This window comes from Anolis carolinensis, chromosome 4, assembly GCF_035594765.1.
Source record: "Anolis carolinensis isolate JA03-04 chromosome 4, rAnoCar3.1.pri, whole genome shotgun sequence".
NCBI classification, from domain to species: Eukaryota; Metazoa; Chordata; class Lepidosauria; order Squamata; family Dactyloidae; genus Anolis; species Anolis carolinensis.
Window position 1 is genome coordinate 207,105,914 of NC_085844.1, and position 27,016 is coordinate 207,132,929.

General features: G+C 40.6%; 2 protein-coding genes across 4 annotated transcripts in view; one reads left to right on the plus strand and one right to left on the minus strand.

The window, feature by feature from the left end:
- mov10 (Mov10 RNA helicase) overlaps positions 1–2,700 on the plus strand; it is a 36,141-nt gene extending 33,441 nt beyond the window's left edge. For all 3 annotated transcript variants that reach the window (XM_008109841.3, XM_062978663.1, XM_008109843.3), the window contains 2 exons: positions 321–451; positions 2,122–2,700. In XM_008109841.3, the coding sequence (XP_008108048.1) occupies positions 321–451; positions 2,122–2,186 (196 nt within the window). In that variant the 3' untranslated portion in view covers positions 2,187–2,700. The remainder of the gene's footprint in view (positions 1–320; positions 452–2,121) is intronic.
- A 7,952-nt stretch (positions 2,701–10,652) lies between these two features.
- Positions 10,653–27,016, minus strand: part of rhoc (ras homolog family member C) — a 38,603-nt gene continuing 22,239 nt past the window's right edge. Inside the window, exons 2-5 of the mRNA XM_003220443.4 lie at positions 17,395–17,552; positions 15,928–16,048; positions 13,141–13,271; positions 10,653–11,461 (exon numbers count right to left, since the gene is read on the minus strand). Coding sequence (XP_003220491.1) covers positions 11,288–11,461; positions 13,141–13,271; positions 15,928–16,048; positions 17,395–17,550 — 582 coding nt within the window. The 5' untranslated portion in view covers positions 17,551–17,552 and the 3' untranslated portion in view covers positions 10,653–11,287. The remainder of the gene's footprint in view (positions 11,462–13,140; positions 13,272–15,927; positions 16,049–17,394; positions 17,553–27,016) is intronic.

Genomic DNA, 27,016 nt, shown 5'->3' on the forward strand with positions numbered 1-27,016 from the left:
CAACTAAGAGCAAGTTCTTCTGTGGAGCAGTTCTCTTTGGTGCATTTCTTTCTATTTTGGAAGTCAGCCTGATATCACAGCAGTTGTTAACATGTTTGTTGTGCTGAAAAAATGCATTGCTCCATACAGTGTTAACCATGCAGCAAATCTAGCAGTTGTTATATAGTGCCATAATCCACTGAGAGATGAAAGATGATATAATAACTATTGAGGTCTCTAAGCAGTTACTCTTCAGATAAAATATTAGCTGTCAGAAGAAGTTTTCTACCAGGTAAGCTATAATACTAATACTAATCATTCTGCTTTGTTTGTATCTCCAGGTTCCTCAAGTACTGCAGGGAAAATAATGCTTACCGAGGATATCAGTATGTTGAAAATGAAAATGATGGTGATGAAAATGATGTACTGGCAGCTCAGCTCCATTCTCTCAGTTTGAATAGAGGTGCCGCTGGTAAGGGGTTATAGTGACATTAAAGCCAAGGCTTCATTCCCAGTCACCACTGGCATGTTTGGAAAAGAGCAAAACTTTCATTATTACTTGCATCCAGTGCAGTAAATTAGGGCTGGAGGGAGGTGTTTTTCCCATTTCTTAATGCAAAAGAAAACACCCAATTTTCCCCAGATTTAGAACCTCAGGTTTGGCCGAAGTCAGGAGCCAAAAGTAAACACTGACATGTGTACTTGGAGATTTTCTTTACTTGCATCTGGTTAAGAAAAGGCCAAATCCCCATTTTGTCCCAGGATTGAAGGATAGATGAGTAGATAGTTTGATTAGTTTTTCTTGTTCAGGTATTTTTAATGCCTTAAAATATGGATGTGCCATGGATAACAAGGGTGAGGAGATGCTGGTAGAGCTCAGAAGCTTCCTCGGCCGAATTTAGAAGAGCCTAATGAGATAGCTACTACTACTCAGCCTGCAAAGCAAGTGCAAGCAAGCTCCTCTGAAGAAGGGTTAAATACCCCAGCTTTTGTGAACTGTGAAGAGAGAAGGCTCAACTTTGCAGATCCTCTAAATCAGTGTTTCTCAAACTTTGCTCCTCTGTGTTTTGGACTTCAGCTCCCACAATTCCTAATAGCTGGTAAGGTGGTTGGGGTTTCTGGGAGTTGAAGTCCAAAACACCTGGAGGAGCAGAATTTGAGAAACACTGCTCTAGATTAACAGAAAAATAAGGTAGCACTAGAAAAATGTGGTAACACTTGAGAACCTAGCATATAAAGTGTGGCACCTTGTTGCTGGCAGCAACATCAGGGTTTGGAACCTGATGGACTGTTGCTTATCTTGGATTTGTGATCTCTGGACTTACCCTTGGACTCTAGCTTTCGGATTTCAGATTAACCTTGGACTTTAGACTTGCTTAGATTTGGCTTTAGATGATTAAGGGTCTGGAGAACAAGCCCTATGAGGAGCGACTTAAAGAGCTGGGCATGTTTAGCCTGCAGAAGAGAAGGCTGAGAGGAGACATGATAGCCATGTACAAATACGTGAGGGGAAGTCATAGGGAGGAGGGAGCACGCCTGTTTTCTGCTGCCCTGCAGACTAGGACACGGAACAATGGCTTCAAACTACAGGAAAGGAGATTCCACCTGAACATCAGGAAGAACTTCCTCACTGTGAGATCTGTTCGACAGTGGAACTCTCTCCCTCGGGCCGTGGTAGAGGCTCCTTCTTTGGAGGCTTTTAAACAGAGGCTGAATGGCCATCTGTCGGGGGTGCTTTGAATGCGATTTCCTGCTTCTTAGCAGGGGGTTGGACTGGATGGCCCATGAGGTCTCTTCCAACTCTACTATTCTATGATTCTGTGATTTAGATCTTGAAATGGACCATCGGTTTCGCCAGTGTACCACCCTGCTGTTGTTGCCTCTTGGCTGGACTATTTGGCTTGAACTTGGCTTTGTTAACTTCCTGCTTGTAAATAGTGTCATGACATACTTGTTATGGAGTAATCTAATATATCTGGAAAAATAAGAATTCATGTTGTGTAAGATTCATGATGGATTAAAAACCTTGGTACATCTGTTCAGTGTTCCTGAAACCTTGACAGTTTACCATGAGCGTAAAAGAGAAAGGTAAGGGAATCTCACTTTTCTATCCCCTTTTATCTCTTTTTCTTTTTCCTGCAGATAGCGTCTTAGGAGAGAGTCACATCCAGCAACAAGTGGAACCAGAATGGAGACATGAGCATTGAAGGCTCATCTTGCCCTCATTTTGAAGCTGCTATATTCTGAATTCTTGAATAATTGCCTTTCCCATCAACTGATGAAAAGGCATATGATAATACAACCTTAAAAATATTGGGTTTGCGCTCTGTACTTACAGATTCTCAGGTGTTAAAGCCAGTGCCTAGAATTATGCACAGAAATATCAAATTTCTGTGATTAAAGAAACCTTAATTTGGAATTGGAATATACTGATTTCTCTAAGCCTTTTTGCATTCCATCTTATGAAAATGCTGTCTTTATGCTTGATAGTGCAAGTGTGTATGTGATGAGAAGAAAAGATTATTGCACATTATGGAGTGTTTTAAACCTGATTGTAAGCCCCTGAATTTTTTTTAATTTTTCCAGGTAGCTTTAAAGTTTTTCAAGAATGGATGCTAGGATGTGAAGCTTATTCTGAAATCGCTGTCATTTCCCACTTAAATGTTATCATTTATCATCAGCTGTTTTTTGTAAATAATTTATTAAAGCTTATAAGAACAAGCCATTGTATTATCCTTTTATTTTGTTTTTGTTCACTCTGTTGTACAAAGAAGAGAACCAGAGCAGGGGAGGGAGGAGCACAGGGACAGATTTTGACCAGGTATATCTTTTAAAGCACATTTTTGAATCATTTATTTTATGCTGTCCATTTTTTATTTTCAAAAATAAATCCCAACAGAGTCATGATCCCTTCTAGTATAGGGACCGTGATAAGCATCCATCCACAGAGATTGTAATTATTTCACAATCCTCTCTTACTGAGCATTTGGAGTTTGAACTGGGAGACATTAAGCGATGGAACTATGGTGGTTGCATAGGTAAATAGTTGCTATGGAAATGTGACTGGTTTTACAGTGGCAATTCTGGAACATACTAGGAATTGTTTTCACTGAATATGTTTCATCTTTTTGCCCCTAAAAATAGAAACAGAATTCTTGGAAAGATGCCTCAGAGTGTGGTGGAAGCTCCTTCTTTGGAGACTTTTAAACAAAGGCTGGATGGCCATCTGTCGGGGGTATTCTGCTTGTGCTTTTCCTGCATGCCAGGGGTTGGACTGGATGGCTCATGTGGTCTCTTCCAGCTCTGTGATTCTATGCAGCTCACTATTGTGTCCTTGACCTTTGCCCATATTGACAGGTGAAATCAGTGTGATTGGAATAGGCACTGAGTTAGTAGAAACACACAACTGTTTAATCAATCTACTAAAGGTCGTGGTATCTGTTTTGAGGGTAATATATCTTTGGATTCCTCTGTCTTTAATAATGCCACTCATGTCAAAAGACATCTTTTTGAAAATATGAGTGATGACTTTCCAAACCAGTGCTTGTTCTGCTTTCTCCATATGGGCTAATAGGATTGTGGCCCTGATTACATTCATATGTCATAATCTAAATGAATTCTTAAACAACAGTACACTTGTTGGTGGCCTTGGACAATCTTATATTATGGGTACTACAAAAGAGAACCTTATTTTCACCCAAGGATGATCAGCAACAATCTGCTGATCCATCAAATTTGAACCACATTTACTGTCAAGATATTTGACTGTCCAGCCAAATGTAGCACCAGAGTTGCTTGACAACTTAATATTAATTATTTGCAGGAATTCCATTCCTTTTCCCATTGTGGGGAGTAAGATGCAAAGGGATATAGGCTTTACACAGAAATGTGAGGGGTGTATATCTTAGCCTCAAGATTGAAAGTGGATAGGTCTAGAGCACAACAGAAAAGACGAGGATTAGCTGAGATAAGTCTGAGGTTGCAGCAATTCCTGAGATTGCTATGAGGGATAAATTGCCAGGGCATTGGAGCAGTAGAAGTACCTTATGTAGCAGCATTTCAGGATGGAATATTCCCAGCAGTTAGGCAATAGGTTGCGACCCTTTGGACAGAAACAATGGAGGGCAAATGCTCTGAGAGCAACATTTCTCAGCTTCTCTTTACGCTAAAATAGACTGCCAAGTAGAAGAGGAGGAATGCGTGAAGTTTAGTATATAAGATGGACATTGCTAATGTTGGAACAGATCACCACATGCCTTAAAGGAGATCAAGACAATTTATCAAGAGGGTTATACTATTAGTTGGTAAAATTCCCTCATCACCCTCTCTCTTTCATTTTTCATATGTTTTTGCATCAAACCTGTTTTGATTGCTTAAAATAAAGAAGTAAACTCGCCACAAATATGCTATTATTGTGTTGTCAAAGGTTTTCATGGCTGGATTCACTCGGTTGCTGTGAGTTTTTGCCTGCCATAGATGTGGGTGAAAATTTCAGGAGAGAATGCTTCTGGAACATGGCCATACAGCCCAGAAAACACAGCAACTCTATGCTATTATTCATGATAATTATATCTGATAACACAGCCCAACGAAAAGATTTCTTGGCGTTTTGGTTTTTAGGCTTGTTCCTGGGGTTTCTTGGGGTGCTGATTCAGAAAATGCATTAGATCACGTCAGCTCTAGTTTCTTAGATATGGTTATTATGATTTTCTATGGGTGAGCAGATTATTTTTTATTATTATTAAACTTTATTTGTACCCCGCTAGCATCTCCCGAAGGACTCGATGCGGCTTACAAAGGCCAAGGCCTCAACACACAATATAACAATACAAAACAAAAGGCAAATTAAAAACAATTAAAACAGTATAAACAACAAGCAATAAACAATACGCTGAAACACAATAAAACTGGGCCGGGCCAGAGTAATGGGTACAAGATTAAAAGTGCTGAAGTGACAGGTGATATATAAGGCTTCTAGGGCAAGTGCAGAGTGCGATATACGATCTTAGTTTTAATAAAGTGCTTATGGGACTTGGTGTTGGAGATTTCCTATTAATCTGGGAAGGCACATTGGAACAGCCAGGTCTTCAAGTTCTTTCTGAAGACTGCCAATGTAGGGGCCTGTCTGAGATCCTTGGGGAGGGTGTTCCAGAGTCGAGGGGCCACCACGGAGAAGGCCCTGTCTCGTGTCCCCACCAACCGCGCTTGCGACGCAGGTGGGATCACGAGCAGGGCCTCTCCAGATGACCGAAGTGAACGTGTGGGTTCGTAGACAGAGATGCGGTCACGGAGGTAGGATGGTCCCAAACCATTCAGGGCTTTGTAGGTAAGCACCTGCACCTTAAATTGGGCTCAGAAAGTAAATGGCAGCCAGTGAAGCTCCTTGAACAGGAGGGTTGACCTCTCTCTGTAAGGGGCCCCAGTTAACATCCTGGCTGCCGCTCGTTGGACCAGTTGGAACTTCCGAGCCGTTTTCAAGGGCAGCCCCACGTAGAGCGCATTACAGTAGTCCAGTCTGGAGGTGACCAAGGCATGGACCACCCCGGCCAGATCAGCCTTCGCGAGGTACGGTCGCAGTTGGCGCACGAGTCTCAATTGTGCGAAGGCCCTCCCAGACGCAGCCGACGCCTGAGCCTCGAGCGTAAGCGATGAATCCAAGAGGACTCCCAGACTGCGGACCTGTGGCTTCAGGGGGAGTGTAACCCCGTCCAGCACAGGTTGCCACCCTATACCCCGGTCAGGATTACGATCGACCAGGAGGACCTCTGTCTTGTCGGGATTGATCTTCAGCTTGTTCCTCCTCATCCAAATAGACACAGCGGCCAGGCACTCGTCCAGCACCCGAGAGGCCTCCTTGGAATTAGGTGGGAAGGAGTAGTAGAGTTGTGCGTCATCTGCATAGAGGTGACACCCAACTCCAAAACTCCGGATGACCTCTCCCAGCGGTTTCATGTAGATGTTAAAGAGCATGGGAGACAGAATAGAGCCTTGCGGGACCCCACAGCTCAAAGGCCAGGGGTCCGAGCAGGCGTCTCCCAGCTTCACCATCTGGGATCGACCCTCCAGGAAGGATCGGAGCCACGACAAAACCGTGCCCCCGAGACCCATCCCGGAGAGTCGTCCCAGAAGGATACCATGATCGATGGTATCGAAAGCCGCTGAGATGTCCAAGAGAACCAACAGGGTCACACTCCCCGTCCAGCTCTCTACGGAGGTCATCCACCAAGGCGACCAAGGCTGTCTCGGTGCCGTGACCAGGCCTGAAACCAGACTGTGATTGATCTAGGTAGTTGATGTCATCTAGAAAGCCCTGGAGCTGGGAGGCAACCACCCGCTCCAGCACCTTACCCAAGAAAGGGAGGTTGGAGATTGGTCTGAAATTGTTCAGCACCGTGGAGTCAAGGGAAACCTTTTTAAGGAGTGGACGAACCACAGCTTGTTTCAGGTAAGATGGAAAAAACCCCTGCTCCAACGATGCATTAATGATCAACACAAACCAATCAACCAGCCCCTCCCTGGCCGATTTAATTAGCCAAGACGGGCAAGGGTCCAGAACCGACGTGGTTGCCCTCACAGCCCCAAGGACCTCCACCACGGTCTCAGGAAGAACAAGCCTAAAAGAATCCCACAAAATCGGACAAGCAGATACCTCAATCACCTCCCCTGGCACTGTGGTGGAATTGGAGTCGAGCTCAAGGCGTATCTGAGCGACTTTGTCTGCAAAATGGTGTGCGAAATCGCGACACCGAGTTGCTGGGTCGTAAAAAGTTTCCTCCACCACAGGTGGCTGAAGGAGTTCCCCAACGACCCGAAACAACTCCGATGATCTATTTGCTGCAGACGCTATACGGGTAGTCATATAGAACTCCTTGGCTGCCCGTATAGCCACGGTATACGCCCTAAGAAAGGCTGTAGCCCGTGCTCGGTCGGACACATCCCGAGAACTCCTCCAAGTGCGCTCTAGCCCCCTCCTCGTATGCTTCATCACAGCCAGCTCCCCGGTGAACCAGGGAGATGGCTTGTCATGATGCAACGTGATGGGGCATTCGGGAGCGATCGTATCTATCGCCCTGGTCACTTCCCTGTTATAGAGATCGACCAGGACGTCGACAGGATCGCCAGGCTCCATGGCAGGAAGGACCCCAAGATGGCAAGTGGTGTATGGCATATGTTCTGTCTCTCAAAAACCAGAGTTGTTAGGGAAAATTGGTGCTATTTTTAGAATCAGGTGAAATATAACAAGCAACAGGGCTAACATTTGAGGCAACAAAATGTGTGTTGGCCAGTGTAAATAGTTATACTTCAAAAGAGTTAGTAGGCTGATCATGACTGCTTGCCATGCTAACTTATTTGCCCCCTGGTGCCTCTTGCCTTTATTTGCATCCACTTTAATGCAGGTTTTTTTTTTTTACTGCTGGGTGATTTTATAAAGGAAAATGCATTTTAAAAAAAGATTAAATTAGCAACAACTGCAACAGCAACAGTTTTAGCAGATTAGAAGCTTCTTGAGCATAGCAGTAGAGCAAATGAACTTCAGCAATACAGGAGCAGAGTCAAACTTTTAAAAGTTGCAAAAGATTTATTGAAAGAATTACATTTCTATATAGGAAAGTTAGGGCCCAGCTATCTAACTATTTATAGCTATCTAACTATCTCTGACAACCTCTTTTCTCTCTCCATGCTGACAAGAGAACAAAATGGGAGAGGGGTTGCCATGTGGCCAGGAAACTTAGAATAAAAAGGGACATGTGCCTGAGAAGTTTGAATCTAACAAACTGGAGACAGCAGGGAAGAGGGAGGAAGAGACAAAGATGGCTTTTCTTGCTAGCTAACTCTTTGGTAGCCTTTCTTTCTTTGATGAGGACTATAAACTTCTGCAGGATGCGGTTGAGTCCCAACACTTACAGTATGAAAACTGTAGAAGATGAAGACTGGGCCAAAACAAAAGCAAAGTGAATTGCAAAGACTGACCAGTCAGCTGCTTTGAAAATTTATTTTTCAGCTTTTCAAAAACAGCAAACCTTCCTTAACAGTCTCCGTATTCACTTTGGTTAATCTACACTTTAGGATGTACCACATATCCAAATTTTATGGATGTATATGGAGGAAAAGTTTTTAACCATTTTCATTTTTTTAATTGTGTGTGTGTGCACACACAAACACACACACACACACACACACACAGAGAGAAACATACAATCTTTTGATATCCCACAATCAAAATACAAGTATTTTTCTCAGTCCCACCACCTCCCCAGTCCCACCCATGAACCCCCATTCTTGACTTCTCTTAACGTAATATGAAGGTACAGGAATACTATTGAATATTTATACCTCAGTATGATCAAGCATGTAATCATTTCCCTTGGTTTCACCAACTATTCTATTATCACTCAGAAACCTATTAATCTTATATATAGTCATCTGAGTTATATGTGTGTGTGTATATTTCACATTTTTTAAAAAAACCATTTTCATTTGTTGATTCAAATCAATGGGGGAGGAGTAGTGTATGGTCCAGAATATTGTTAAACAGTATGAAATAATCTTGCTGCAGGATTGAAAGAAGGAAAAATTGAACATAAACCAAAAGGAGAGCATCTTGAAACAATAGCCCCGAAGAGAGCCAGGGCATGACCACATTTGTTTACACATGGAATTTAAAATTCTCTCTTAATCACAGGGAACAATTAACATGAATTTGGCCAATGCAAGAGCTATCTTCAGCCTTTCTCCACTAAAGCAACATAGTTTTTGCTATGGCAAAGCCCTTCTTTATTGAATATATTTTATTTTTTCCTCTTTGCTGAAAAGGGAGGAACTGACCAGTACAAACAGCAACTGCTTTCACCAGGCCCTTGGAGAACTGCATGTCCAGGATGCAGCTGGTAGAAAATACAGCATGGACTGATAGCATTTGGTGTTTTGCCTGCCATGAAGTAAACAGATAAGGGATAAAGCTGGTCTTTTATGCAATTCTTGTCACAGTTATTTCCATAAGTATGGAGGACCAGTTTGCTGTCTAGAGTCTGGCACACAATGTAACTCATTGGGAAAGAGGAATGTAGTTCTTATTTTTTTATTGAAGGAAGCAACAAGTAATGTTTGCAATATTCTTCCCACTGCAAGGAAGTTTTTGAAAATTATGCTGTTTTAGAGACCAATTTACAATTTTGTATGTTCTGTACAAAACTTGCATGATTATGCTGCACAGAATATAATTCCCCAATTACAGAATTTTCTGGATAGGAAAGTGTTTTTTTTCTAAGCAGGAAATATTTCTTTGTATAAATACTTTCTGTGCAGAAAATGCTGTGCTTGACACCAAATAACTACATGTAAATTTTGTATAGAGTAAGTTTTAAGCTGCAAAAATTTCCAACAGGGGTTTCCGATACTTTAAAAAGAATTTTGACCATTTTTCTTATATTTTCAGATTTTCTTTCCATTTCTTCTGGAGAATCACATGTCACAGAAAACCTGATTGGGGAAGAGAAGAAAGGGGAAACGGACAGCCTTCAGGGAACTGCACCTTATTTCTGGTGTCAAAAGCTGGGTTTTTATATGAGATTATTTATTTCCATGTTGGCTTTCACATAAAAAATACCAAGTGCACAGCCTTAGTGGAAACAATGAGCAAAAATTAAACACAAGCACTTAGATAGCTTTTCCCATATCCTCTGTCCTCATGGTCAAGGTAGGGCCAACACAGTCCCAGACAAGCAACAGAGGTCACACAGAAGTCCAAGTAAGATGCAACTGTAAGCAGTCAGCAAAATGTTCAGCAGTAAAACACTATATGGTATGCAATGGTAGCATATCTGAAAAGTCTGTTCTTTGTCTTACTCGTGTTCTCTATCCATTTTGGACACATTTCAAATACTGAACCATCTCTGTGCAGGAGAGTATATTTGGGCCTTCTCTGAAGTGAAGCAGATTTTAAAATATGTTGCTCCTAGTGTTGGAGATATTCTTAGGAAGCATGTTTTATTGTTTGCAAGTGGATACAAAAATGCAAGGCAGAGGGAGGGGAAGAGGCAATGGTCTTGCAACTGACAGTTGAAGCTTCCAAAGGAAATAATTAATTCACTGAAGTGCTCCAAACACTTTCACTCCTTTCCCAGACATGAATTACGGCCTCCATCACTTTGAAAGGAATGCATCCGTTTACATAGGTAGTAGAACATTGCTATGAGGTGATAAAATCCCTTACGTGAAACAAGCTGTGTTACTTTAACCTGCAATGGGGATGTCATCTTTTGGAAAGTTCTTACATACAGAAAATTATTCAGACTGCATCTAATTTGGAGTGTCCATACACTTTCATTCAAGCAATTATTTAGCACCATAGGAAAAGGCTAGATCTGAACCCCTACCCATTGTGCTAGTTTTCCTCTCTCTATAAGATTTTTAATGTGGCAATGTTCAAAAATGATATCTTAAACCTAAAGCTAAAATGGTGCAGTCCACTTTATAAACTCAATGCAGAGAAAACAGGCCCCAGTCTATGCATGCTCTGTATAGTGAAGAACACAGGTAGCTATCTAGTGGACATAGCAGCTCTAAGGCATTATGGCAGTTTTAGTAAAAAAAAAAAAAAAGTAACCTTTTCAACCTCTTGGACTGAAATGTGCAACGCCATACATTGCCTACCACCAAGAAAACCAACACACTTGAAAGTTCATTTAATTTAATGATTGAAGTGAGAGAATGTGCCATGGTCAAAACAGAAGACACTGCCCCTGAAACAAGCACAAACAGCACTGCTGACTGTGGCAGAGCTCAGCTCCTTGACAGAAGTACAGGCAGGCATTTGGGCAAGTCTGAGCAAATTGTTGAAGGGAGGCAACCAAAGTACAGGTTCAGAAATCTAGCTTTCATTGTTTGTAGTGACAGGAAGAGTTAGAATTCGTGAAGTCTTACGAACAATTGGGTTAATAGTAATGGGAAGAAAAGAGCAATACAAAGTTAGTTCAGCTATACTGCCTTCCCAGTTAAAAAATGACATTCTTTACCAAAAAAAGAGGAGGAATTGAGATATTATCTCAGATCATCAAGCACAGAGTGGGCTGAGGAGGAAAGCCTGACAATCAGGACGAGGAAAGACTGTGAGGTTTCTACATTGTGTTCCTCAGGCCACTCTTGTACTGCATCTGAAAGTTGGAAGGCACAGCTGGCCCGAAATTCTTATACTAGGTAGAGCTAATAAGCCCTTCTCTCCTGCCTGATTCATGTTTGTATCCATGGGCTGTATGGAAGGAGGGAGATCCTTTAGACAGTAGTCACATCCTTGGCCAAGGCTTTGCTTTCAGAGGAGAGGGCAGCCTTTGCGCTTTTTGTTCTTCCTGACTTGCAGAGCAGCCCGAGTGGCCATTTCGAACACTTCCCGCACTCCGTCCTTTGTCTTGGCTGAACACTCCAGGTAACCAAAAGCATTGATCCTGTTTGCCATATCTCGTCCTTCTTCTGGCTTCACTGGTTCCTTTGTAAGGTGAAAACATAAAAATAATGATATGTTATGAACATTTGGGTTAATGAAGAAAATTGCTTATATTCACCCTACAGAGACCTAGACAACCATAGTTTCTCATAGGAGGCATATTTATCTAGACATAAGTACCATCTCTTGGGAAGAATGTATCATTAAGTACTTTTGAGGATGATACATAAGGAGGTCTCTAGTGCCATCTTGTGCAATGCCTCTACTCTAGCTATGGATGGCTAGCCAAAGGCTCCTGAGTGTAGTTCTCCCTCTGGTCACTGATTAGCCACATGGCTGGCCTATGAAAGAAGAAAATCCCAAAAACTGTTGTTCAAAGTCCAACAGTTGTTGCTGCTTCCCCATGTACACAAAGGCAGCCTGAGCCCATCCTCATGACCAGACATCATATGGCTGCCCTTTGCAATAGACTGAACTCCTCCTGAAAATCTGGCACACTCTGCAAAAGAAGCAGCATTTGATCCCTGTGCACCTGCTTGGTTATGTTGATAGCAATTTATACTCTGTCAATGCTACATGAATGTTCACACAGAGAAAGGAGAAGTAGGACAATCTCACTGCTCTCCTGGCACTCATGCTCAATACACAGAAGCCCCAGGAATGTGATCATGAAGCAATGCAACCTCTGAAATGGGGTTCACAGTGTTCCTGGTTCTTCTTTCTAAATATGGCTCCATATATGCAGTTGAGATATGAACCACAATGGTAGCTGTTCCATCACCTAAAGGCCAATGTCTTAATTACAGTCATTAAGAATCTCTACAATACTGTTGTGTTCAAAAAGAAAGCATCCGTGCATTTATGAATATCTTGCCTTTCCCAACACAAGGCCAAGGTAGTTTATAATAAACACATGTGTAGCCATTCCCCCAACCAAAGGTTTATAGCTTTTATATGATATGGAAAGGAAATGAGGAGTCTGAAGTAAGAACTGAAAAAATGCTCACTTTCAATGTCCATCAAAAATTCTTCAAAGCAAAAGTTAATTGGTCCTAGAGACTAGACTGTCTCTGAGGTTGAAACCAATGGGCCATGCCCGTCTTCTGACATTGTAATCATTTTCCTTCTTTGTGCAGAGAAAACCACTGTTTTTCAAGCCATTCCATTCATGGAAGATGTCCATGTTATATTTGATCTCAGACTGGAGATAGCATAGACATTCCTCTCCCAACCCACTCACACTTCCAGAAAGAAAGGGAAGCCAGGCAAAAGAGGAATGTCACTCCTAGTTCTGGTCTCATTCCTCCTTCTTACCTTCAAGGAGAATGTTCACAGCATTCTTAAATATTCGTATGAATTCAAAATTGAAAAAAGGAATTAGCAGAGACCCTGCATCAGTGGTGCAAAGTTCTTCACAAGCAGAATTATTACAAAACACTTCTCACATCCCAATTCCACCTTTTAGCATCTGTATCACCCTCCTCCCCAAAACACCAATTCAATACATAGTGGGAAGCAGAGAAGCAGTAGCATCAAGCTATATTTTTAAAACTCAGAAGTGGGCAACTGCTGCCTGCAGGATCTAACATTCCACTAGCCAGCACAGCCAGCAGTGATGGGAGGTAATGGAAGCTTCAGTACAATCACATTGCAGAGGGTACATGCTCCTTGCTTGTTCTTTTTCTTTAAAGAAAAGATGTAGCCATAAGCCCCTTTCATACCTGCTTCATCTTTGCCAATTCCCTGCGGGTGTGTTCATCATTTCTCAAGTCCTTTTTGTTTCCCACAAGGATGATGGGTACATTAGGGCAGAAGTGTTTCACTTCAGGAGTCCACTTTTCTGGTATGTTCTCTGCCAAAAAATATCAGAAGAATATGTAATTGAACAGATCTGCCTGGGTAATAAAAAAGGTAATTGAAGCTCACTTCCAACACCCCAGGGACAGAATAATGTGCACAGAATCCCCAGATACTTACGAACTATAGTGTTAAAAACATCAAAAAGTGCTAACAGTGTTAAAAATTTAAAAAGAAATAGATTCAGTTTCTTGTCGAGTAAAACCGGAAACAATGAAAATCCACTTTCCGGAGTCTTGGCTAGCACACAAATAGGAGCCTATGTCATCTACCACTCCCCGCAACAGCTGTCATGGAGCACAAAATTCCTTAGTACAGTATAAGATGGAAGAGCTTTGCAAAAGAGATCCAAGCCGCACCCATGTAGATTCTAGCTTTGATTAATATTGCCTCCATTCATCTTTTTCAAAAACAGCAGCTGAATCCTTAGTGTCAAGTGCTAATGTTTTGTAATGAAATAATTATTTGTAGTGTCATAGTACATCCCACACCCCAAAGGAATTATTCAGGCTTTGTAGTTGTGTAACCTCCAGATCATGATTCTGTTTTGAACACAGGAGTTCAATCAACCCTCAATCAGAAGGTTCCTTTTATAATATCAAAACAAAATGAACAATATGAAAATGATCCTGGAATCTTAGTGGACAAGTTGGATAAGAGCCAACAGTGTGATGCAGCAGCTAAAAAACCAATGGGATTTTGGGCTGCATCAAAAGGACTATAGTGTCTTGATCAGAGTTTTTCAAACTGTGCTCCTCCAGATGTTTTGGACTTCAGCTCCCACAATTCCTAACAGCTGTTAAGCTGGCTGGGATTTCTGGGAGCTGAAGTCCAAAACACCTGGAGGAGTACAATTTGAGATCAAAGGAAAGTAATGATGCCTCTCTAGTCTGCTTTGGTCAGACCTCACCTGGAATACTGTGCCCACTTCTGGACACCACAATTTAAGTGATATATTGACAAACTGGAATGAGTTTAGAGGAGAGTGAATAAAATGATCAAAGGTCTGGAGACCATGCCCTATGAGGAGAGGCTTAAAGAGTTGGGTATGTTTAGCCTGCAGAAGGGAAAGTTGAGAAGAGACATGACCACCATGTTTAAATATTTGAAAGGCTGTCATAAGGAATAGGAATAGCAGATTGTTTTCTACTGCCCTGGAGATTAGAACTCGGAGCAATGGATTCAAATTACAGGAAAGGAAATTCCACCTGAACATTAGGAAGAACTTCCTGACCATACAAGCTGTTCAGTAGTGGAACTCTCTGCCTTGGAGTGTGTTGGAAACTCCTTCCTTGGAGGCTTTTAAACAGAGGCTGGGGGTACTTTGATTGTGCTTTTCCTGCATGGCAGGGAGTTGGACTAGATGGCCCATGTGGTCTTTTCCAACTCTATTATTCTATTATTCTAAGGATAATCCTTCAGTAAGGCCCTTGGTAGTCACATTCTAAAGGTTCTAATATCGCTCACATTTTTCCGGCACATGTCCATAGTATAATTAAGTTTTTCAGAGCTGGTAGCTCTGTGCGTTTGAAGGCTTTTTGCCAAGATGAGGCAATACTGTGATGTTTTAATCACAATGTCCTGAGAATAAATACATTTAAAATAGAGAGGGGGGAGGGAGAGAGAGAGAGAGTTCCTATTTCATGCAATGCATTCTAGAGCAGGTTGCTTTCCTTTGTTTAGTGAAAAGAAATACCTTACCAGCATCTGAAAATGGTTAAGAATCATGTGCTTGATAAGACAGGGCAGAGCAGCCTTTCCATTGTACAAACCAGTAAATTTATTCTACAGAAGTCAAAACCTGGACTAAACTCATCCACTTGAAAACCAAACAAAACCATCAAACAGCAATTTTCGTCAAGTAGCTAACTACTATTAGAACATGTTCTGATAATTGGTTTGTAAAGGAATTGGGGGTGGCAACGGCCAACAGGGAGCTCTGCTGTGGACTGGTCCATGAGGTCACGAAGAGTCGGAAACAACTGAATGAATAAACAACAGCAACAAAGCACTTTATTCTATAACAACATCCCACGTGGTACGGGCCTTTCAAGATCCCATCAATCACAACACACTGCAGGTAGATCCTTATTTCTTTAGAATTTTTCTAGGTGCTAAGTACCTTTGAAATATTTTCTTGCTTGTCCTTACAACTCTTTGAGGTTGAGCAAATTCAGATCTAGATCTTAATGCTATACCCAACCCTATCCCCACTTATCATTTTGTCTCTCAGAAAAGATCCACTTAGACCAGAAGTGAGGAGCCTTCAGATGTTTTGGACTACATCTCCCACAGTCTCTTATCCCTCACCATGCCAGTTGGAACAGAGAACTGAAATGCAAAACATCTGTAGAGACAAAGCTACCCCACCCCTTTCTTGCAGATATGAAGCTGCTATTAAGCAAGCCAGACAATTCATTTTGTCCACCTAAACAACTCTTGATCAGAGGTTTTTCTCCTCATCTGCTATCTGGACATTTTGACTAGCAATTCAAGAAACTTAACTTGTGACCTTCTACATGCAAATCATTTGTTCTTTCCACCAAGCAGTTGATTTTTCTGTTTATCATGGAACACCATTATGAAAGTAGAATACCATGCAACCAGTATTATTAACAGTTTACCTAAAGTCTGGATAATCCTGGCCTTACCTAAACTGTCTGGACTATCAATAGAAAAGCACATGAGGATGACATCTGTGTCTGGGTAAGAGAGGGGTCGTAGTCTGTCATAGTCTTCTTGCCCAGCTGTATCCCAGAGAGCCAACTCTACCTGGAGAGAGAGAGAGAGAGAAAGAAGTTACTTCACTAATCATCACAACTATTGTCTCTGCTGATAAAGAAGAGACTACATTAAACAGGAAAAGAATTCATCTAATTTCTGTCACATCATGCGTCTTAGTCAACTGGAAATTTTGAGGCAACATGTTATACTATCTACACCAATTCAGCTACCCAATTCCATTAATTGATTACACAGCCAAACAACAACAACAATCTTCTTGGTGTCTTGGTGTCAGGCCTGTTCCTGGAGTTATTTGGTGCACTGATTCAGAAAATTGCATTGGATAGACCACACCAGCTCTAGTTTCCTAGGTATAGTTATCCTGCATTTCTATGGACATTCCGATGAACAATTGTATATGGCATCTGCTTGGTATCCCAAAAAACTAGATAGGGGGAAATTGGTGCCATTTTTGGAATCAGCAGGTCAAATATACCCAAAAACAAGTCTAAACACCTAAATATGTGTTATCCAGTTTAATAAACTGCTCTGTTCTGATGTGTTAATCTCAGTAACATGAACAAACTGGATCTGGTTATCATAAAACTGTAAGGAGAATTGGTCTGGGTGTACATTCAGGTTACCTGTGGTGATGCCATGAATTTTATAGGGTTTTTCTTAGGAAATAAATAGTTTTGCCAGTTTTTTTTCTGAAATGCATCCTTTAGCACATGATATTAATGGCCAAACTCAAAGGCAGAAATATTCCTTCTGAGAAATATTGGACAGCAAGTTACAAGTGGTACAGCCAGACTGAGGCAGTGGCATAAAATCTGTATTTTCTTCCATGATAATTTCACTGAAGCTATTCTAAACTATTCTTTCACAGCCAAAGTATTCTCCAAAACACGAGAGAGCAAGATCTATTACCAGAGTTAAGACATTTGCACTCACATAAAGTTTCAGAAACTTAAATAGGCTTAGTACACAAGAGGAAGACTGGCAAGGAGAGAACCTGGGACATTTTAAAAGCAGATCGAGGGCGCTTCCAGATAGGCTCTATATAAAGGATCTGATTCCAGGTTTTCTGCTTTAAACTTGATTATATGAGTTCACAATGTCAGATAATCTGAGATAAACAGAAAACCTGGCATCAGATCCTGGGATATAGGGCCTGTCTGAAAGGGCCCAAAAATGGGGCAACAGAGGATTAAATGGGAGTATTCCTGTCAAACTGTGACAGTTGCAATACGATTTAGGCTAGGAATCCAGCAGCTGTGGATGAACCACAACAGAATGGAAACAAGAATTAGTGGGCTCTGGAATAAAAGCATAAGTACATTCAGAAGCTGTCCCTACAAGAATAGAGAGGTGGAATGGAGTGATATTATTACCTGCTTCCCATCTACTTCAATGTCGGCAATGTAGTTTTCAAAGACAGTTGGTACATAGACCTCTGGGAACTGATCTTTGCTGAACACGATCAACAGGCAGGTTTTCCCACATGCACCATCTCCCACAATTACCAGTTTTTTCCTGATGGCTGCCATGTCTGCAGAAACAGAAAGAAGGGTAGATTTGGAGCACAGTTCACTAGGAAGTTAAGAGAGATACAGCAAATAGAAGAGAGTCCATATCTCCCTGTGTGGGATATGTAATTTTTAAAATAGATTTTTTTTATTGTTAACACAAATAGAAAAATGTCAATTTCAGCAACAATTTTATAGTACAAACAGCATATCATCCACTCAATTTTCTCAACATTGCTGACTCTACATTTACCTTCCACAAATTTCTAACAATATTAGTCCCCTCCCTCCTTACCTCCTCTCCTCCCACCCTCCAGGAACAGTACTTTATTTTGTTTGAATATTATTTCAATTGATCAATTGTGGAGAGCGTATGGTTCAGTTCTTTATATTTTCCTTTTCCTTTTAGTCTATCTATCATTTTTCCCATTTCAGATCCCACTTCTTTTTTATTTGGCCTGATATATATTTGATTCTTCTTTCAAAAACGTAATCCTGGAGCATAAAATCTACTAAACACCCAAACCATTTTTTTAAACTTTCAACTTTCTATGCACTTTCCAGCCCAATGCCACAGTTGCTTGGGCGTCAACTGTCATATGTTTTATAATTTCGATCCAGTCCTTAGTGTTAATCCTTCCTATCCTTCTCTGGGTGAGGAATTCTTTTTTGTTCAACTTCAATTTATGCCCGGTTATTTCTTCCAGTTCCTTCTTTACCTTGTTATAAAATTTTTGAACTTTATTACAGTCCCACCACATATGTATATAAGATACAACTCATATACATCTGTGTCAACAAAATGTTTTGGTTGATTTAGTTATGTGAGCTAATTTTATTGGAGTTCTATACCATTTGGTAAACATTTTCCTCTGTGTTTCTCTGGTCCTTATGTATTTTTTTTACAGTGTTCAATGGCTAACTCATTACTGTTCAGGTCCTCTTTCCATATCTCGGACAATGTTTGTTTCAATTTAAATTGTTTTCAATTTTTTTGTATATGAAACACATCAGGCCTTTCTCTTTTTCTAATTTCCACTTTAAAATCTGATCAAAATCTGTTTCTGTACCTTTCTTTTTCCTCCGGTTCATAATCCTTTGTTTCAAACCATTCCATAGAAGCCAGTTACATTGAACACAGTTATCCTTTATCATCTCCCAGTCTCTCTTTTCTACATCAGCTCCAGAATATATATATTTAAGGTGCAGCAACTGTACCAGAACTGTACACAGTGGCTTCATCCTGGGTTTATATAAAGATAGTATAACACTGGAAGTTCTATGTTCATTTTCCTTTTTAATCACACCCAACATGGAAGGCACATTTTTTAAAGAATCCATACATAGGACTGACATTTTCAATTACCTATTTAGCATAACTACAAGAGTCTTTTCCTTCGGACAGCTAATGCCAAATTAGATCCCGGCAGTGTATACATCAAGTCAGGATTTTTTTAAAGCCTCAGTATGCAACAGCTTACACATTCTTATATTGGCTCTCATTAGCCATTTTGTTACCCATTCTCCTATTTTATTTGGTCCATATGCACCAGTCATAAACATCTTGTGACCTATGCATTCTGTACGAATCCCTTAGTAACCAGCCTTGAGAGAACTTCAGGCACATGTCTGGACAGGGTCAGCACCATGGGAGGGAGGCTGCACTTCACCGGCCATCCACATATTACTGATGCTAGTGGGAAAATCTAGACACCAAAAAGGGCATGTTCCATGCAGCTAACATTCATTTTAAAATATCACAGACCACTTTTCACATCTCAATCTGGTTCCAAAGCTATTCCTCTTAAAATGCTATGCCATTACACTTTTTGTTTATTTAACTTTTAGTTGACTTCCCTTGGAAAGCATGACTGGCTACATTTCAGAAAAAAGCTATATGGATCAAACTATAAATATCACAGAAATCTGACTACAAGCCAGACTTTCTGCTGGTTTGAATCCAGCAAACTTACTGTAGACCAATAAAATAAAAACAAATTCAACATGAAGCATTTATACTTGAGAAAATCCCAAAGAACCTAAGCTGAGAAAGGTTTAAGCCCTTTCTGACAGATAATCATTCATTTTTTCAGAGGCAGAAATGAAAGAAAGACATTTTACACCCCAAAATATTTTAGCTCAGAAGTGTTTAAGTTTTATAAATGAGCCAGATATACTTAGAGCCTGGCATCCTGTTGCTGGCTTGTGGGAATGTGGGGTGGGGTTTTGTTTGCTTGTGCAGTTTTTAGACCTTGCGGAAGGAGATGCATGGCAGGTTCTTCCATATTGTTCTCACTTCCAAATGCAACAACATTTGAGAGGGCTCCAGGTAGAGTTCCATCCCTCTGTCCACTCTCTGGCCATGGGGTGCACCTGAGTTTGTTCTGACTGCTCTTGAGCAACAAAAGAAGAAAGATCAACCTTATTCTTGAGGCAGAGGCTACCCCTTCCTTGATGCCAGAACAAACCTGGCCTAATCAATGGCATCCTAGCAATGCCTCAGCTGCCAGAGAAGGAAGCAACAGAGCAAAAGGAGCAATTTCCACTATTTTCTCCTTCAGTATCATGTAGGCTCTTGACCCAAGACTTCTGCATGCATCAGCAATTGGGGGATGACTCTGAACTGGGTTGGCTTCCTTTCATAGCAAGTTAGCAATTGTGTCACTGGCAGCATAAAAACCCTATTTCACATTGGGACCCTGATGGGATTGTTAAGAGAGAGTTAAAACATCTTGAGCCACATCCTAACTGGCATAAGGAAAAAGTTCCCACTGGCATGAACGTGAGCTTTTAAAAAAAAGAGTGCATAAGGCGAACTTAGCAAAATGAATGCAAACACAGCTAACAACAAGAATTAAGTTGTTTTAGTCAGCTGGGAAAATGTATAGAAAACTGCATTCCTAGGAAAAAAATCTGAAATATTCTCATATATGTATGGATTTTCATGCAGGAAGAAAAGCATGATACAAAACCAAGATAAGAATTCTGAAAAACTGAGTCAGTGAACCTTGGCCCATGACCAAATCCCACACCTAATTATACAAGGTAATGGTTTGAATGACAACTAGAAAGTAGTAATAATCTCCAGCATTGTCAAAAGCCGGACCCCCCCCCCCCCCCCAAAAAAAAAAAAAAACATAGTTGTATGCTTCTCTTCAGAGAATTGAGAGAAATTATGTTAGTTTCCCCTTCCTCTCTTTTTCTGTGAGAGGGTGTGTCAACCTGTCCCGCAGAGTCTTTTTTGTGAAAAATGTCTGAGTGCTGATTCACAGATACGTTTTTGCAGACAAGTGTCTAAAGTTTCTCATCCTTAATCCATAGATACAGAAAATAAGTTTCATTATGAACTTATTTTCAGTAACTTATCAGATACATTGGCAAGTATCAGACCACACCTGGAATACTGTGTCCAATTTTGGGCACCACAGTTGAAGGGAGATGTTGACAAGCTGGAAAGCGTCCAGAGGAGGGCGACTAAAATGATTAAGGGTCTGGAGAACAAGCCCTATGAGGAGCGGCTTAAAGAGCTGGGCATGTTTAGCCTGCAGAAGAGAAGGCTGAGAGGAGACATGATAGCCATGTACAAATACGTGAAGGGAAGTCATAGGGAGGAGGGAGCAAGCTTGTTTTCTGCTGCCCTGCAGACTAGGACACGGAACAATGGCTTCAAACTACAGGAAAGGAGATTCCACCTGAACATCAGGAAGAACTTCCTCACAGTGAGGGCTGTTCGACAGTGGAACTCTCTCCCCGGGGCCGTGGTGGAGGCTCCTTCTTTGGAGGCTTTTAAGCAGAGGCTGGATGGCCATCTGTCGGGGGTGCTTTGAATGCGATTTCCTGCTTCTTAGCAGGGGGTTGGACTGGATGGCCCATGTGGTCTCTTCCAACTCTACTATTCTATGATTCTATGATTCTATGTGTGCTAAAAAGAAAGAAAGAAAGAAAGAAAGAAAGAAAGAAAGAAAGAAAGAAAGAAAGAAAGAAAGAAAGAAAGAAACCAGAGAAAACTGAAACCTAAGCAATCATCCAGACAGGAGACTGTTCATTCTCTCTACTCCCTTTTATTGTGTCATTTCCATGTTTCTTTGCTCTGGCCTGATTTTGTCCAGTTTGCCTTTCCAATGGCAGGATAACTTTATCAAATCAGATGTGTTTTGCATGTTTTTGATCCTTTTAGACTAAACAGCTTCTTTTAGCTTGCATTTTTAGAGATCAGATACATTGACAGAGCACAACACTGAAGCCTTCATGTATATAGTGAAACCATGTGTATTTTTAAAGCAGTTATCATACCAGACAAGACTGTAAATTGTTTCTGAAATGTTAAGTACATAATATATTTGGCTTTTGAGGACATCAGTTTTTTTGTTGCAGAGACTGTGTTGCTGGGGTGTAATTTTGGTCACTGAGTAGTTGGTAAAGAATTATAACTTCTACAAAGATGAAAAAAGTGAGTTGTGGCTGAGCTTTGTGGTTGTTATTGTTATGTAAATTCAAGTCATTTCTAACTTATGTTGACTCAAAGGCTTTCTAAGGCATCACAAGGTTTTCTGAGATGTGACTTGCCATGGGTCACCCAGTAGGTTTTTATGGTCAACTAGGGATTTGAACCTTGTTCTTGAGACCCATAGTCTAACAATCAAGTGACTACACCATACATCAGGATTTCAGCTATTATTTCCAAACCCTTTTCCTCCCCTCTTCCAACCTACATACAGTTCACAAACAAGCCTTGAAGAAACCATGCTCTTGGCCTTCAAGAGTATGGATTCTACAAAATGATTGTGCCAGTTGTCTTTAGATTTCCCCAGCAAATTTACTGAACAGTTGCTTCCCTAGCATAACCCTGTGACAGTTGCCTGACTGTCAGATTCGGCAGTTGGCACTTCCTTCTTCACTTCGATTCCACAGTAGAAACATCTGCACCTGTTGGATTTCTGAATCTGGTGCAGCGATTAAAGGCACGGAAGGAAAGGAGGGAGACTTAATTTGTCAACATAATATAACTGAAACAGAAAATAAAAGGAATTCAGAGAAACAAAGAATCCCAAAAGATGTGTGTTTAAGTGCCTCTTCCTGCATGGGGAAACTCTAGCCAAATCACATTCACCAGCTTTCACTCTGTTGCACCACCAGGCTGTGCAGGCACCTCAAAACCACACTGGAGCCCCAGAATATAAGCAAGCAAGCTGTTTAATGATGATTATATGCAAGCAGTAGCAAATCAAAGTTCAAAGTCAATAAAATGGGGTTTTAAGTCCACAAGAACAAAGTACTTGTGAATCTATAAAATTCACTCAAAGAACAGAGTCCAAACAGAGTCCAATAAAGGTATCAGGGTTAGTCCAAGCAAGGTATCAAGGATTGTCCAAGGCATAGACTCAAACTGGAACACAGAAGACAACACTCCAAGATTAGTCCAAGGTACAGGATCAATGCTGGAACACAAGGCAGGGTCTTGGCTTGAGCAGAAATCCAAACTGCAACCTACTGGAACATCAACTGGATACACAAAAATCCCCAGAAGCAAGGACCAGACTGGAACAAGAATCGAGTTACAAGGCTGCAGGAATTAACATGGAATTCACAGGAACATGAAACAGATCTCGATCTCTCTCTCTCTCTTGATGAGCAAAGTTCCCACCTCTGAATTTCTCAGAAAACACAGTTCCTCTTAAAGGTAAATTCAAGGCCTCTTGCAAAAATTATGGGCATATAAAATTTCAGGAAAGACCCCAATTAAGAGTATGGGACTCCCTGAAAGGTTAGCAAATACCTTAGAAGAAAAGGGATTAAGGAGGGTAAAAAAATATGTGGAAACAAGATGGAGAGATAATTAATTGGCCATAGCTTTTGGGAAAAAAGGGAAAGAAAATTGGTTAAAATCATGAGGGATTTGGGAAAAAGTAAAAAAAAAGAGGGTGCACAGCCCACTGAAAAATTAGATATATTGCTAAATGCAAGAGAAAAAACAAGTAAAGGAACAGTGGCAAAAATATAAAATTTAATGGTAGAAGATAAGGAATTTATGATCAGAGCAATACATAACAAATGGAATGGAGTTAAATCATTAAGCATACAAGAAATAAAGGAAATAATTAGGAACATGAATCAAATAAAAACAGAAAAATATAACAAATTAGAAAAAAGACGGTATTAAGATGGTATAGAACTCCTGAACAACTGGCTTATATGATAAAAGGGAAGAATTTGGAGTGTTGGCATTGTAATAAAGAAAATGGTACTTATTCACATATGTGGTGGGAATGTTCTGAATTAAAAACATTTTGGCTAATGATACAAGGTAAAACTCAGGAGTTGTTACAGATAAAAATACAAATTAATAATGATTTGCTACTTTGGGGAGTGTTGGATCATCCGAGTATAAAACCCAACTGCCAAGAATTATTTAAAGTAACAATAAGAGCAGCACACATGGTGATTGCTAAAGGATGGAGAGACAAATCGAAATGGACATTAAGTAATTGGAATGATTATATGTATGATCAAGTGTTGTTAGACACTACAGGAATTGTGACTAAGCAAGTAACAAGAACGAACAAACAAAAGGACATTACAAATAAATGGAAGGACTACTTCAACTGATTACATCAAAGAAAAAATACAAAGACTTTATCTGTGGCTGGACCTGCAAGATTAGTTGAAATATACTGTGGTTGAGGAGGGAGGGTGAGGGAGGGAAACAATAGGATGATTTCGAAGACAAATGTTAAAGAAAGGGAAGTACTACTGTTATGATTATGAATATAAAATCCAATAAAAACATTTTTAAAAATTCAAGGCCTCATGCCGTGGGAAGACTGCTTGTTATTCTTTCTGAATAACAACCTCTGGCTGCGAAGAAAACCCTCCCATTCTTTCCTCTGCTGATAAATCACTTTCCTATGGTCAAGCTCATTAGCCTTATCACAACGAATATCCTCACTAGAATGCCCATGTGGCAAAAGCAAACTTGACCTTGACTCCTTCAAGGAATGTGGTTCAAGCTGCCGGCTAGGAACTATTGTGTGCCTGTTCCCAGAATCCTCCAGCCAAAACTCTGGCTGGCCTGGGACAGCAGTTTCCTCCACTTCTGGCTGCATAGGAATCTCAGGCTCAAACCCAGAGTCTCTTGGCAAGGCAGGGCCAGGAGGAATCACAGAGTCAGGAGTGGGAACAATCACAGGTTGAACAGGCCCAACCACAGGCTGGGCTACAACAGACTCTATATATACAGGAAAGCCCTCTCTGACAGGTACTACCCATTTGACCAACAGCTGACATGGTGCAATGCTTGGGAAAAATCATCGTTTGGGACTACAATTCCCATTGTGCACAGAAATAAAGCAGTAGCTAGCTAGTTACTCTGTATCAGATCCAGTGTAGCTATTACAGTTTACAAACAGTTCTCAAAGGCCGCACATTACACAAATCCAAATAGGATGTAACCGGGGCATGTGCCAAATACTTAAATGTGCATGTTTAAATGCGATGTCTAAACAAGGAAATAAGTAATATAGGAAACACAGACTGAGCAATCAAATATTTAACTTAAGGATTGTAACATTCATACCAGAAAATACTTGGGCATGAATAATGCAGCTAAGAGATAGACTATGTCCCCTTTCTGACTTGTAAATTCCTTGATTAGACTTCAGCTCTTTTTTTTTTTCCAGAATCTACACAATAGGTTTAAACCTTTGCACATACCAAAAGCTGACCAAATTATTTCTAAAACTGTTCAGTATCAAGTCATTATATTACAAAGCTTCACAGAGAAAAGAAAGTTTAACATAAGAGTACTTTTCTTGCAGACCAGTTTGCACAAAGAAATAGCCATTAGCCACACACATTCCTGCAGCCTTCATGCATCCCTAACAGCAGATAGGTAAAGGTAAAGGTTTAACCTGATGTTAAGTCCAGCCATGTCCGACTATGGGGGTTGGTGCTCATCTCCATGTCTAAGTTGAAGAGCCGGCGTTGTCCATAGACACCTCCAAGGTCATGTGGCTGGCATGACTGCATGGAATGCCATTACCTTCCCGCCGGAGCGGTACCTATTGATCTACCCACATTTGCATGTTTTTGAACTGCTAGTTTGGCAGAAGCTGGAGCTAACAGCGGGCGCTCACTCCGCTCCCCAGGTTTGAACCTGAGACCTTTCAGTCTGCAAGTTCAGCAGCTCAGCGCTTTAACACACTGAGCCACCGGATAACTAAAAGCAGGGCTGTAGTCAAGAGGGGGAGGGGGAGGGGTTCAACACCCTCCACTGATTTTTTTTTAAAAAACCTGGTTTACTCATGAATTTTAACTGATTAACTACATCCCCATGAGTGTCCACTGAAGTTTATTGATGGAGCCTGATTGCTAAATTATTTTGTGTTATAGAACTACTTTTCATGATCACTAAAAAAAAGGCCCGTCCCCCCCCCCCCCCCCCCCGAATTTTTTTCTGGCTATGCTCCTGACCAACAGTATTATGTGCATCAAGATTAATGAAGGTCATGTGGTGCACAAATCTGCCAGATCAAAAGTCCACTTCATCACAAACCACAATACATTCATTTGCCTTCTTTTAGTCATATGCTTTTAAATTTTACATAATTGCCGAAGTCTCACAGATAATTAGCTTTGAACTAGGTTTGGAGAAAATCAAGGGGGTGAAAGTGGGAGGACAGCGAGAGAAATTCAGACATTTTAAAAGCATCTGAAAATGTTGGATGACAGAGAATTAACTGAGACTGTCTTTAACAAATTGGAACAGTTGGAGGATATATATTTGCTTTCTCCACTGATTATTTTGGTATTAACATAAACTCAGTTGACGAATATGTGACTCACCTTGGACACATGTTCTTACATTTTAAAATTCTGTTTTATCAACAGAACATGTGATCTGCAGTATAGTTCAGTACCTGCTCTCCCAAACTTACACACAGCAATAACTTTACTTTACATGAACTTTACATGACCTGTACGAAGACTTGAGGATTCTGGATGAATGGATTTTAATCTTGGACATTCTTAAAATTTTATATAATGTGATTTTATTTTGTAATGGTATCTGTTTTATATGAACTGTTGTTTTGTAGATTGTTTTATATGAATTGTTGTTTTTACATTGTTTTTAGGCATTGAATTTTTGCCTATTTACTGTAAGCCACTTTGAGTCTCCTCGGAGAGAAAGGCAGGGTAAAAGTGATGTAAATAAATAAATAAATCATATTGTGTGTTCTGTTGATAAATCTTATTTATGACATTGATATATCTCATTTATGACAATGATCAATTGGTCTTCTGTTTCTCACTGAGCACATTGACACCAGTACATCTGAGGCATAAAACTATTCATTGCATCAAATTAGAATTCTGATTAAATTAAACAAGGAAAAACAGCATGTATCAGCATACTCTTGAGGATAAAGTAACATGAGGCAATATGCTCACTTATGATGTTTTATCCTCCCACAGCAACTGGGAGAATAAT